The sequence below is a fragment of the Trichoplusia ni genome, chromosome 7 (assembly GCF_003590095.1).
Source record: "Trichoplusia ni isolate ovarian cell line Hi5 chromosome 7, tn1, whole genome shotgun sequence".
NCBI lineage: Eukaryota > Metazoa > Arthropoda > Insecta > Lepidoptera > Noctuidae > Trichoplusia > Trichoplusia ni.
The window spans coordinates 6,253,522-6,268,974 of NC_039484.1; the positions used below are offsets into that span (position 1 = coordinate 6,253,522).

At 36.5% G+C, this 15,453-nt stretch overlaps 1 protein-coding gene across 1 annotated transcript in view; it reads right to left on the bottom strand.

The window, feature by feature from the left end:
• The window catches only part of LOC113495843 (serine/threonine-protein kinase SIK2), a gene marked incomplete at its 3' end in the record, with an annotated part of 33,927 nt that continues 18,474 nt past the window's right edge, over positions 1-15,453 (bottom strand). The window contains 6 exon segments of the mRNA XM_026874835.1: positions 1-365; positions 450-646; positions 907-1,133; positions 10,251-10,374; positions 10,789-10,959; positions 12,522-12,637. Coding sequence (XP_026730636.1) covers positions 1-365; positions 450-646; positions 907-1,133; positions 10,251-10,374; positions 10,789-10,959; positions 12,522-12,637 — 1,200 coding nt within the window.

The following is a 15,453-nucleotide window of genomic DNA, read 5'->3' on the forward strand; positions in this document are numbered from 1 at the left end:
TCAATATATTCTGTTGCTGTTCGTACGTCGAGGCAAGCAGTCTGTGAGTTGGCACAGGGGGATCAGTTACTTTAGCACCTAACCTTTGGTTTGACTGAGTTACATCGATGTTTCTCATGGAGAGCAGCCTAGTTGATTCTGATTCATGACTTCTGGAGATAGTGTCAAGATTGCCAACGAGGAAGCTCCGATGCGTATCCGAGGGGTCGGAGTTTCGCTGGAGCAGTCGTTGTTCGGTCATGTTGACGGCCGCAAGGGACAATAGTCGCTGCGTTTCGGCAGACGAGGAATCCGCCGGTGCAGTGGATATTGTCGGTGTGGCTCTATTGTACTCCCTCGATTGAGGATCGCCAGCATGAAGTAATCTGCAATTAAGACATACGACATTATAAATATGTTCCTACCCTGCTTATTAGAAGGTGCATATTTTGGGGAAAATGATTATTTACCTATTGTGATGTTCTCGTCTGGCATCATGAGCCTCTTTGGCTAGAGCCTGGTCGGCCACAGAGGAGGGCCTCCGGGATGGCCGAGTGCGGGCCTCGACATTAGAGACAGTGGCGCCGCTAGCAGCTCGCGCTCTCAGCCTTTCCAACAGCAAGAGGTATATCGCTGCGTGGTGGTCATAACTATTGGACCTGAGGCTCTGAAAATAGTAATAGGAGACCAATTAGCATCAACATTAGTTCTGTTTCTTTAAAGAACAATTAAGGTGTTTTATACAGAACATGCAATTAGTCACCACTTAGCATAACCCATTAAACAATAGTTAATTGATTGCATTAAAAGATTGCCATATTTCCTGACCTTTACTACCTACGTCATAATGATCTAAAGCTATCAATATCCTAACCAATCGATGGTCGAAGTCTTAATTATAAACGTTATGATGAGGAAAATAGTTACCTCTTTAGTTTTAATAGGGTCGATGCCTAGGCTTTGCATGAGCCTCAGTACTTGTTCGTTTGGTTCGGTGTGCGTGGGCGCATGCGCGGGGCTCCGGGCCGGGTCGGCTGTCACTGAAGGCACCACGTACGGCTCCGCTGCCATCCACCTGTGCTTCTTAATCTGCTCTATCGTGTACCTCTTCATCGGCTCCAATACAAGCATTTTGCGGATCAGTGACTCGCAATCTGGAATTAATTTGTTTTTATAAATACAAGACTGGAAGAATCTTTACCCTTTCTGCTTTTCGCTGTCTAAATTTATCATTGGAAACCATACAAGGTCATCTAAAAACAGTGTGATTGTCAGGTGGCTAGACATCTATGGAATAAAACATATTGGATGTAAGCTTATCAGTCACATTTTCTTGACATGAAACCCGAATAACTAAATTCAACATATCAGGCAACATATTTTGGCACACGCTTATAATGTGATCTAAATGCGACCAGTAACACCCGTCAATGCTGTGATTATTTACAATCAATTGACGTTAAAAGATAATGCATGTATTACCTTTGACGTTATCGCAATGTGGTCATTGTTTTATGTTACGTCTAGCATCCATTATTGCGAGAGGATTCCCATCTAACAATTGACGCGCGGCACAAACATGCATATTCAAAAGGTATATTAGTCTTATAGATCAGGTGACGCAACCTAATTAGCTAATTTGACGTTAAGAAGTAACAATGTGTTCAGAATGTTTGGCCGTCTTTCAATTACGTACGTATGTACCGTAGAGTTCAAGTTTTTATCTGCAACGGTCATTAACCTGAATAACATCCAATCAGAATACGGTGAGACGTAATGGGTCGCGTGATTATAACAAAATACCTACGATTAACCCGATTTGAATACATAAACAGGTATTAAGTTGTGTTTACGAACTCTCGCCTTCAAAACCGCGTGTTTGTTTTGATACATTATTAATTTTATGTGTTTTAACAATTATATGCATTTACATAAACTTTAGCAAGCATATTATATTACATCGCATGTATTGTTCTGTATTATAATACTCAATAGACTTGCTGTAACAATGCTAAGTTTAAGTCTTAATACAAACATACATCAAAGCAAATGTTTTAATATACCTAACATTTAAATTAAACATCTGACATTAGTCAGTAAATAACATATTTAGGTACCGCGGTACCGTACAACTACGACTAATCATAGTCCCGAGTTAATCCTCTCGACTGACGTCACAAACTGTGTATTAAGCATGGCAAGGTGCTCGGAAAACACCGAAAGGTCACAGGCCGAGTGCCTTGCTAACGTGTGTGACGTCATACCCCTGTACCCGAGCTCGAAAGAATACGGTCGTTGCGCCAAATGACGGTCACATCCGTTGCAAAATGTACGAACCTTACACCGACGTACTCAGCTTATTAGTACCGACCTATCAGCTACTAAGGTAATTGTCAACGTGCCAGGAGACGCCAGATAACGATATTATGTTCTATCCTTTTACCAAGCGATCTTCGTGAACGTGTCAGACTATATTATGAGTGTGATGCTTAGACCTCTAAACGTCCTCGAAAAGAATAGCAGAGCCAAAGTTTAACGTTACGTCTTTTTTCTAATGCTGCAAGAAATTAAAAGAATACCCAACAAGTATAATGACATCAACCGCAGGATCATATTAAATATTAAACCTATGACTGATCATTTTCTCACTTTTTTCGTTTTTATTACGGCTCAGATACAATTGCCACTCTTTTTGTACGTTTACGTCAGACATCCAAGATAGACATGAATAGGATAACGTTTTTGTGAAATTCTTAATTAAACACTTATATTGTTTATTTTCTGACTTTTTGTCCAAACTCTTTTAGCTCGTTAATTTGGTATATTGTGTCAGATCATTATAAGCAGTAGGTATCGGAAGAAATATCTACCTAATTGTACTTTTACGAATACAGAGGCACAGGAGGAAAATTTCGTGAGATAACATTTGAATTACATGAGGTTTGTGAAGGACAAACGAATCATTAAATATACAGAAAATTCAACTGCGTAACATTTGGAGTATATAACGAGAGGTTTTGCTAGAAAAGTCAAGATGTTTTGTACATATAATTATTGAGTTATACCGTAAAAAAATAGGGTTGACGAAATTGCATTGGCGTAATAGAAAAAGCCAAACGAAGGATATTTGAAAAAATCAAGAAGCATGTTGACTGAATCCACCGACGTCACCTCGAAGAGATGTCTTTAAAAACAAACTGATTATTTATGATCGTTCATTCTGAATGCATGCAAATTGCACCTTGCTTGTTAACATTAAAAAACGGCTGTTCCCATTCTAGATACCAAAGCTACCCCACTTAATTCTCAATCAGAATCGTCTCTTGAGATCATCACACATTGATGGCGATTAACCATTATACACTTAGGTCCACTATAATGGTCCTAGGTCTGTCAACACAAACAACAATCGCTCTAAGTCTAACGCATTACGCATCCCGATGTCATTTACCGTCTGAGTATGCTGAGCTATCTTTATATCACCTGGGGCATACCACCAGAAGGTAATAGAAGACTGTTTTAGTTGAGAGAGAGAGAGAGACTAAACTCTATGTGTAGTGCGCTGTCACGCTTTTACAACTACAAGACTTCTTTTAAGATGGCGATGAACCCCGAATATTGCACCTTTTATCCAAAATTTTACTAAGTACACGTAATTTTGTTCTAAAATCTCCCTTGTTTAACAATCCATTTATAAGCTGAGCCGTGAAAATTTGCTAATTAAATAACTGCCTATCTTGACTTTAGTAATTGACTGAAGATTTTACTCAAAGGCATCTCTCATCTTCTTCGTTAACAAGGATTAAATTATGACCTTTTATAATTCATGACACAGTATTATTAGAATAAGCTTTTTTGGACACTGTGTCAAGATTAATAAATTAAGGAAAAATATTGTGAACCTAACCTGAAATATGTACAAAGAGGCTTCAAATTAACGAAATTCTAACAATAACTGCGTACTTTTCCTTAGTGTAATATCAAAACAACTGAAAGCCTGAAATGAAATAAGCGAGTATCGGTAATATACCATGACGTCTGGTATCGTTTCTCGAGTGATTTCATCATATTTTGAGTGATGGATTCTCAACCTACATGTAAACTGTTTGGTGAATCATATTTCCATGGTCGTAATCATTAAACATACCTACTTATTCACGAAGAATAGACAATAGTCTGCGATATGTGAGTTAGCCTCTACATTATTGACAAGTATCTTGTATACGTTTACAACAACTTTGTAAAGTTATTCCACAAGTATTTGTGGAGGTCACTAAGACGATAATAAATAATAGTCATACCTATTTAGAAAATGTCGTCCTTTCCAAAACATTCAGGTCATGCGTCATTTTACCGAAAATATAAATAATTGCTTTCACATGCCGAAAGAGAATGACGTTCGTCGGGAAATAAATAAATCTGATACCGAAAATAATCTTAAGTAAATATATCATTCGCAGTACTCCCTCTTTACTTAGGATTAACACAACATAGTTTCGATTCGAGTGACGAATACGATTATAAATATTCGTTTAATCGCACTTGCGGGCTCAAAATAGCGTGCGTGCGTCCAAAATCGCGTTAACAAAACACACCACGCTAAGAGTAATTCAGCAGATACTATTTTATTTACCTTCCTTCAGTGCTTTCTAAAATAAAGTCGATGAGTGGTCGACTTTTTGCCAGGCGATTCTATTAATAATCGCTCGGACGCAAATATCGCGTGCTTGGCTTGACCATTGACGCAATCGGGTGAAAAATGTGTTATTTAATGAAACGGTGGAAAGTCGGGTGGGCGCCGGCAGTCGCCTGCCCCATGAACTTGTGCGGTTTTACGATGAGCGTCACCGCGTCACCGGCCCGCGCCCGCCGCCGCCGCTCCGCTGGCATTGGCCCGCCGCTAATGCCGCCAATTATTTTACAAGCCATAAAGCATATGTAAACATAACCATAAGCCAGTTGACGTACATCCAACGATGTTGCTCACTACAATAACATTCAATGAGCGCTTCAGCTTTCAGACATCTATGCGCCAAACAATTACTGTATTTCAGACGCTGCGCGTTCTTACTCTATTTTGTATTCATTGTGTTACGTCTCGTAATATTTTTGTTCTTTTCTAAGTTTGAAGGTTATATTGATTTTATTGATAAAGAAAATTATTTACTTTGATAATAAAATATGACTTAAACAGTACTTTTGTTAGGCTTAAAACCTGGCCACACTATTTAATTTAAACAAGCACAGATTACCTAAAGGATATTTATATTTATATATCCGGAACAAAATCTCCAATCATTACATAGGCATACCTACACATAAGCACATGTTCATTGTTCATTACATGCAAAAATTATAATAGACAACCTCTTGTTAATATTAATGAACTACACACTGTCACAACAGCTGTCTCTACAATAATGTTTGCTGTTAAATAATAAATGATTATTGCCATTTCGACGTTTTATTTTTGCACTCGTAATTTAAAAACAGAGTCTTGAATATTTTCCCGTATTTTTTACACGGAACGTTGAAATTTCGATGACCCGCGCCTATGACGTCAGAGTGAACGTGATCTCCTCTGAAAGAAAATACATTTTTCAAAATGTCCTTAATTACGGCGACGTGGCACGGTGACAGAAACTCGTTTAATTTGAGCCGCCTATTTCAGTGGCGGTTCGTTTTTTGATGTGCCCTTTCAAGTTAAACATGTCTTGTTTTACTTTTGCGAATTATTTAAATGTACATTTCAGAGAGGTCACCCTTTGTATTTTTTTATTCAGACACGTTTCATTTTAATTTGGTATAAAATTCATCTTTTAGATCGCATTTAATGTTACAATTTTTTGAGTCGTCTTATGTTACTCTTAGCATATGCCAAATAGGTGTCGAGGTTGTCTTTCCACGTCATTATTCACAATAATCACATGTTTGGCAATTATTTCTATAATCTTCATCCGCCATCTTAGTGTGCACAATACAATGAACGCAGTAGGTTAATACGAAACAGCAACATGCGAAGTTAGCAATTAATTTCGCAACAGAAAGGAAATCGTCAACGTGTATGAGCATGTAGGGAAAAAGTAAATTATACGCACCTCAAATATACCTATATAGTTAGAGGCGTTAATGCCAACACGCAATGCCTTTTGTTTTGTAAAAAGTGAGACATTACTGCTTACTGCCAGTTAGTTGCGTGTGAAACGCTAGCCAAATGCGCTTGTGATATCCGGAATGTGATATTAAATGTCTTTTATTACTTTATCGTAATACAGAAACCACTTTTAATAATGTATTTAGGTGGGTTGACTGACGTAGAGTTTACACGGCATCCAAACTTATGTTTTGACAGAGAGCAAGTTGAGAATAGTTGAGATCTATTTGAAACATCGTAAATTCGTAAACCGTTCGTTTTGCGTTCAATTCAAATCGAATCACGTGTTCGTGTGTGATGCTTGGAATTTTGAAAAATCATAAGATAATCTGTTCTTCAAAATAGTTCACAAGTAAAACCTTTAAACAATCAAATAAACGAGTTCAAAATTAAGTTGACACAACTTTTAGTTTTCTACTTAATTCAACAAGAGATCCCTTAAATTACCGATACTCGTAAAGTTCCGAAGACAAGACAAAATTTTCCACGAAACGAACTTCCTATTACGAGTCTGAATAATTCATACAATAGCCTTGCTCGTTACCCAAATAACGTTCCGTTTTTTGGAACAAAACTTTTAAAAGTAGGGTCATTGTGAAACATTATATTTTACAAGTTAAAAATGATGCATGTATTGAAGCGAAAGCTGAACATCGTACATACGACCTCAATCTTCGTTCTTTAAAAAAGGAAACAATTCGTTCGTTAGCTCTATAGCGAGCGAATGGGCAAGTCTTTTTTAATTTGTTGCAACTGGCACGTTCGTCCCCGGCGGCGAAGTTACAAGCACTGCTCATGATGAGGACGCAGACAAGGTGCTTCGTGGGCGAGGGGCATAAAACGCCCGTAATAAGGGACACAGCCGACTGAATACAGCGGTCTAGAGGACGTTTGAAACAGCACTCGGCCACTGAAAGCACTCTGTGTAGCGAACTGATTAAAAATTTATGGATGACTAACTTTACGCTACGATGACCAATTATTTTATCTCTTACTTTTCTAAACTGGAACATTCCTATTTAGAAATCTATACTTTTATATATTTTTCGAAAGAGGCAATAGAAATCTAAATAACGTTTGGAACGTGAGACGTTATAAACAATAGATTTAATTCAGCCTACATATTTCTGCATTTGCCCTCCGCCTTAGAAGGCCTAACGTTTCTATTAACAATCGTACCCAGGTCACGTAATATCCTACAGCTAGTATTACCTGAACAAGATCAGACCCGCAAAGGACGGTGATCTCTTTAATAAAATAACAGTATCTAGCGAACCGTAGCATGGGCTAGTTAGGACCATGTATAATTGTATAGATTTGCACTTGGAGATCGAAATACAATTTTATAGGTGACTTGCTAAGGACTTGTATCGAAAAGGTCAAAGAAGTCCTTCACCCTTAAAACTAGTTAATAAGCAAAAATAATCGAAATAACTCTGACGCCAAATACATTTATCTATTAACAGAACTCGCAGTTATTTTTACACGTTACAAAATTAGATAAAGTAAACTATGAAAGAATTTTAGCATGTAATTTATATAAGGAGTGAGTACATGTGAAATCATTAACATATCTTGCGTCAAACCCTCTGTGAGAAATGTATCGACGTACCATAGCTAACGTCAGAGCAGCCATTATTTCTGGATCGCAACCGTCAGAGGCGTCAAGGTGCTCATTGAGTTAACAAAAATGTATGTACAAGAGACGTTGCCCTTTTAGAGCGAGCACATTATCAGGGGTGACTTTGATTCGCCATCTAGACAATCTGAGGTTACAAAACATCTGATAGCTATAAGGACTTTAAGCGCACGAACCGTAAAACAATCGACTGTCGAATTAAAACTTTTAAACAGCTTATTAGACTTACTCGAAGTTTTTTAATCCAATTATCTCTTATCTAATTTACGTCAAACTTATTATCATCCTTTGTTAGTTTATCATTAGCAACAGTTAAAAATATGTACCTGAATACGTAACGAATGACCTAGTCTTAATGATAAGACGATTACATGACAAGGGTATTCGTGTCGATATAGATAAATAATATCTAACTTTTATCGATAGCGAAAAGAAAATACTTACTCAAATTGCGTTTACAATGGAATTATACTCAAAGCATTAAAAAGTTTTATTTTATCATGGTTCGAGGTATTTTCTCGTATTGAATTAAAAAAAAAACATCTACTACTGTAAATCTTAAAACCTTTTGTGAAAATCGAGAACCTTGCTATGATTATAAATCGATAAGTACGTGTTTCGCCTTCAGAAGCTGTTTTTGCTTTCTTATCAGTATAATTCACACGATTGATTCGGTTAACATAATAGAAATCTAACGAACATCGGTAATCGAATCTGAATTAAATTTTACGGCGTAAATTTATTTCTGGCATTTAGAATTGAATTTGGTACTGGAAAATTGAAAATTTGAGTACAGACAAAAGCAATGATTCGAACCGTCAAGGATCAATGGTTACTTGAATTTCACAAGCACAAAGATTTTGATATGCATCGTTTCGAAACTGGGTTGGCACTAATATTGTTTCAGCAAAACTGTAAATAAAGATAAGCTGGGCCAATTCAAGTTATTTCCACAAGAATACGTGTAGAAGCATTCATAATTTATTGGTCCGTATTCGCGGTCGGTCCACGGGATGCATGATTGAACGTGCCGATGACGCAAGCGGACGGTCGCTTATCGATTTCATTATTTTTTATCTTCCACGTTCACAATAGTTTCCAGCCTAGAGCAATGTTTAATTTAATGTGACTAATTAGAAATTATTCCGCATAAAGGTATGAAGGCTGCACCAAACTGTACTCATTTTATATTCCCAACGTATGTAACACGTTCCACTCGCTTCAGGGTTTCAGGGAAAATGATAAACTAAACTACTGCAGTACTATTTTCGATTCGGGATTCCATTTTATATTATAAATAGAACACTGAGATTGTTAACGTAATTCATTTGAAGGTTTCTTTTGAAAAACTCAAGCTATTTAAGGAAAAACTTTCTCAGTTCTTTGTTTTATTGTTATTTATATTTTCTTTTTCTCGAACTATATTTAAAAACTGCGTTTATTTTTAACTGGATCTGCCGCTGTCACGTTTGTGGACCGCATCACCGTATAACGTTAGGCAAGTTTCAATTGCTATGATTAGCCAGTGAACCTTAACATCGTTTTTTTTTCGCTAAACAACGTTCAAGGCTAGAAATAGTACGTCACCGCATTGTCCGATTATCGTCCCCAAACTGTAAACGGACTATGTATGTACTGAACTGTAAAAAATCGAATGACGCAAATTGTGAGTTGTACCTGCTAATCATGATGATTTCATCTAAATGCTTCTTCGTGAGAAATTTCGCCTAAATTTCAAAGCACGTGACTCTCATTTAGAATACCTTCGCAGACTAGCAATATTACTTTACTATTAAAGGGCTATGTAGACGAAAACTCATTTGCTCAAAAAGGTATACATGCAACTAACAATGTCACTCCTCGCGTCGAGTTTGAAAAGAAAACAGTTTCTGTATGAGCAAGTTTGTAAGTGTTACAGGCAGATTAAGTAGGGCTCAGACTTACTGACACGTTTCCAGTAACTTCACCAATTTTCTTTCCAATTAAGGTTCTTAGAAGCATCGTCGGGTGTCTAAATGGCTTTAGAGATATAACACTGTTTTCGATAAGAGATTGAGCAGCTTTATTATTGTTTAATTAGAAACTTTTGATTTAGAACTTTTACTTAATCATTCACTGGCCGTGAAAAGCTTGACTGTCGGAGAACAGAACTAATAACTGCCTTTATCAAGTTATTAACGAGACTTTTGACTTTTAAAAACATACTTAATTGTCTTTTCTTTTCAGTATCAGTTTCGTTGTTTTAATGTTACGCATTTCAATTACACTGTTTAACATAACAATGCGATGACCAGTCACATTATTAATTTTCCAATTCTCATGCATTGAGAATACGTAACTAGAATCGGAGTTTGTATAGCTAAAATTCAAACAAACAAAATTCTTCTTCGTACGTTCTATTCCGTACATACATAATAACCGGTGTGGTATATTTTGATAAGTCGAAATTGAGAGGTTAATAAGGTTGTAAACGCTTACCTTCGCTCATAAAATACGGTATCCTAAATCTGCCGGAGAGGACTCGGTCCCGTAACGACTGAAGAGTGGAGCCGTCGAATGGCAGAGCCCCGCATACGAGCACATATAACACCACGCCGAGACTCTGCAAATTACATTATCATTAGCAACGAAACTCGAGAGACGAGACTGCCTATATATACATACGCTATTTACTTTTACACCTATGACTTCTACGGAACGTGGAAACCAACACATACATATTTCCACAGCCCTGATGTAAATAACATCGAACCACAAATTTAACTTGAAAAATACTTTATTAATATTTATGAAGAAATTCCAGTTATTTTTATGATAATTCCTGTCGTAAATAATAAAATCGGATTACATGTATGACGTTCTGAAGCGTGAAATATATTTATTTCTAGATTCTGAAATGCGTTGGTAGTGACGAAAGCAGACGCTGAATTACGTCTGAGCAGTTATGAAAAACAAATGAGTCTATTAAAATAGATTTGAAGTGCATCAATCATTTTGTCAATCGATATGTACGTACCCATATGTCTATTTCTGGGCCTGTGTATCTCTTGCCTTCGAAGACTTCTGGGGCGGCGTAGGGTGGAGACCCACACCACGTCGCGAGCAGTTCCCCAGTCGCGTAATAGTTGCTGAACCCAAAGTCTGCGATCTTGATATTCATATTCGCGTCCAGTAGTAAGTTCTCCGCCTGCGAGGAAAAGCTTTTTACTTTAGTACATGAGACGTGAAATTCTAGGTCGCCGTTATCGTTAAAACTTTACTCTAACTGCCATCTGTAGGTACCTAGATGGCCTATAAAATTATTTTATAAGTCGTTATTAATGGAAGATGAAATAACTTAGTCGGCACTCGCGTAACGCCATGCTATTCTCGAGCCGCAAATACCGAAGCCATATGAAGTGCTAATAATACAGTTTAGCTTTATGGCGGATTTGTATGAGAAAATTAAATGTAATCAATCATAAAACCTATGACTCACTTAGATCTGAATATTTTCAATTTGTATAGTGGATAAGAAAATCACTTTAATTTTAACGGTAAAGTGTACCTACCTAAAGCTTTCATACAGCTTTTTCAGAAATCCTTTTGGAGTGAAAACGAACACCGTTTGGTCGCTAAAGTTCAACAAACGCTTAGAACTCTACACAGCTCTACAAAACTCGAAATTAATTTAATACAACCGCGACAAACAGTTAAATTAACATGGAAGCTTTTAACATTGCCCTACTTTAGAAACTCTCGAACAATGTGAGCGAACGAACCTGAACCACGTGTCGGCATTCTAACGAGGGAACATTCATTTTATCGGTAATAACACAGGAAATTGAACCCGAAACCAAAAAATAAAGGGGAGAAGAAACAAAAGAATAATCAGACTCGAAGTCAATCAGAATGCCAATACAATCAGAATCAATGATTTGCATAAATTGAACACAGAAATTCAATTGTTTTTGCGCTTATGAAGTTAGTGGGTTGACAGGACAATGTATTCCTAAAGTAGAAATCCACTAAATTCCACTAAAAGCGTATGCTCACAAAATTCGACTAACCCAAGTTTGGAATAGATTTACCTATGCAAAATCCTCAACCAAACTGTTATTTCAGTTAAGCTCACAGTTTCATGTTCAAGCTAGCGGATCGATGTAACTTTTGGACCTCGGGAATTTAATCCAACAGTTGTACTCTAACTATCGTATAAACTGGAGCTTGGAATCTTAGGGGCTAAGCCCCTTATGTAATTAAAATGACGCTGGTACCAACTCGGCTTAAGTTACTTGTAATTATATTTTTTATGAACATATTCCCTGCGTCTACATCATAAATACTGGGTGTATCTAAATGGGTTAGTGTTTCAAGGCTTTGCACTTAACTTGCCCCGTAATAAATTACCTTCTCTGTGTAATTTATAGATGTTAATGAAAGTTACACCTAGCTATTTACGGTGTGTTTTACATTTGAGTGATCGCTCCCCTTGTGCTTATATTAGCACTATGGATATATATGGAAACGTTGGGTAAATGTTTATGAATAGATAGCTTACCTCAACAGATTTTATTTCTTATATTATGGGATTCAGGAGGAAAAACCTTTAACCAGTAAATACGACTCTACAATTTTCATATTACAAATTTATTTGCGTACAGAACTTATAACCCAAATGTAACCCAGTTAACTTATTCAGGAAAACGTGTATACAGGCCACTGTACTGGTTACATAGAGGAGCGCTATATGAAATGTCTCTCACGTACCTTGAGATCTCTGTGAACAATACGCCTTTCATGACAGTACTCCACGGCGGAAAGGATCTGCCAGAACTTGCGGCGAGCTGCTTGCTCAGCCATTCGACCGTATCTCGCGATGTAATCTGAAAAGAAGAGAATTAATTAAAAAAACTAGCTTTTCCTTTCTGACTGCATAAACTTTTCTTAGACTTCCAATAATGTTTCTCGGTGAAAGTCGCTCAAATTGGCCAAGTTGTCGTCGAGATTTAGCGAAACTAACAAACAGCAACTCATATTGATAAAGAAATAAAAACAAAAGGAGCTCGCAGTACTTAATGATCGGTCAAGAAACGGCCAAGAATCGATCGGTAGGCCGATGACCGGTGACCAGTCAGGGGCTACACTGTGTCTTCATGCTTTCAAGCAAAGTACATTATGCGTCCGTTTGCCTTTCATTAATATTAGATCGTAATAGAGATTTAACCAAGCCGGTCCATTACTTTCAACAAAAAATCAAGAAATGAGGAATGAATTTTAAGGAGTCCTGGAATAATCCACAAGTATTTCCAATAAACATGGATATTACGATATATCTTGCTAATTGGGTTACTAATATCATGGTAGGGTAGTTAACGCCTCGGGGAAATCTTGTTACAGGTACCGACTACCGACTGCCTACTTATTTGGGGAAACAGGCCTAAATCTTGTTTAGCGGTTGGCAATGGTAATGCAATGCTTAGACCCAATAAACGGTTTATTGGTAGGATCCACTGTTTCAGGAGATACAGAAGTCTCTTCTTTTTCTCGGTTTCTCAGAGTTAATCCGAGATAAATTCCCTCAAATCTATTTTGGATAACTTCAAAAAAAGAAAGTCGTTTTCATTTAACTTTGTACCATAGCCCGATAAACAAACTTGTTTTTAATCTATGGACCACACAAACAGAACGATATATTTAAGTAATAATGTACTTAGATATAGATACTAAGTGTACCTATTCATAATAGATAGATACAACTAAGTACATGTCATTTATCTTAACGATAAGTAAAACCGGGGATTTGTATGATGACGATTCGTCATACGATGTCATAGATGGCTTTGTGTACTTATTTCATTTGCAGACTATAGATTTCAAAGTAGAATGACGCATCTATTTACAAACTTACCTACCTATTAAAGTACCTCAAGACTTATGCATTGTAAGGTATATTCGTAGGAACGATGGTAAATAAATTTTCCGATTATATTCTTTTGCTGTCGCTGTTGCAAATACGTCACAAATTGATTGTACTGATTGCTAAGATACCTACTTTGCATGTAATATCAATAAATAATAAAGAAAACAGTAATTTATGATTGCTTATCTAAAACATATTGAATACTACGTAGTTATTTTATTACGCAGATCTTTGTATTTTTATTACACAAAGTTTTATGCATGTAGAGTTCAAAAGGTAATGCAAAACAAAGTGACGGTATTTAGATTATAATGTTTTTAATTTGATTCCAAAGTTGATAACAAGCCATTTAAACTTTTCCTAATTAGGCATTGTATTTGAAGAACACTGAACTCCTACAAGTCTCAGACGTATTTAACCTTTAAGTCATCTAAAAAGAAAACGTGACCAAACTCTACAAAAATAGCTATTCCGTTCCAAGAATAAAATAACTCTCAATCAACGATAATTTTCCATACAAATATATTTAATTCTACAACATGCCTACGTATGGAATATTTACGTAATAACGATAAGGTTATTAGGTATTTCTTTGACACAATAACGTGGGTATCGGGATGTAGAGACTACAGGGAACCCGGTTGACTTTATTATTAAAGTGGGTCAGAGTTTATCACCCACTCAAAACGGGCCGGGTAGTAAGAGCATCTGTGGACCTCGAAAACTGAATCCCAGGACAGTGTTTTAGTTAAGCTTAAAGGACATTACATAGAAAAATATCGTACTCTATATTGGGCTCTAGAAATGTAGCGCTACGTGTGTTAGGTGACTTTCAATTCGTTGACCTCGCAAAAAGAATTAGAATAAAAGCTATTCTTCTGGAAAAGATAAAACAATAGAGGCACAGTTATTAAAATTAAATGTATTCATAGTTTTTCCGCAAGCCTGGTTTGCGTGAGAGAAAATTAATTTCACAAAGTACAATTAACTTTTGCTGTTGCTCTAAATATTTTTATATTCAATTCTATAACTAAGAGCAAATAAAGCTAAAATATTTTAAAAAGTACGATTACCTATAAATTGATGGCCTTGTTTAAAAATGTAATAAAATAAAACCATTATTTTCAAAAGAATAGTCATGCTTACATCACTTACATCATACTCTTATTCAGTTAAAAAAGTATTTCAAAAGCTAGCTACATTTATAATCCTTAGGGAGGAGATGGACGCAGGTGACATGGCTGTTACGTCACACCAAACTGGAGCCGAGTATTTAATAATAAAAGGTACGAAACAGGAATTGTATATTCATCTGTCTCGAAATGAACCACCTGACGCAGGTGTTGAAGTTAAACAACGTGTTTTGACGTTGATATGCATTTGTTTTATAACTTTTTGCTCTTTACATGTGGAACTTTTAGATTGAAAATATTGCAGACTAGTGTTAAAGGTTCCGAAACAGTCTCAGAACTGATTTTTGGGAATAATACAATTTGGTTTAAATAGGCTGTTTCGCCATTTCACTGAAAGCCTCGGTAGATACATCAGAATCAGCGTTAAAATACGATATTTTGATTGCAATTATTTGGTCGCCATTTTTCCTATCACCGGCGGCTATCCGCTCTATCCGCTATCTATATAAAACAAAAACAAAAACAGTCGTTTGATAAAGCTTTCAAAAAATCCCATTTTTATTTCTAAAATGTTTTAAAATTCCTCTCCCGCAGCAGGTAAACCACAGAAATCCTCTTAGTAAATGTTTAAAGGCTTAAGTTTAGC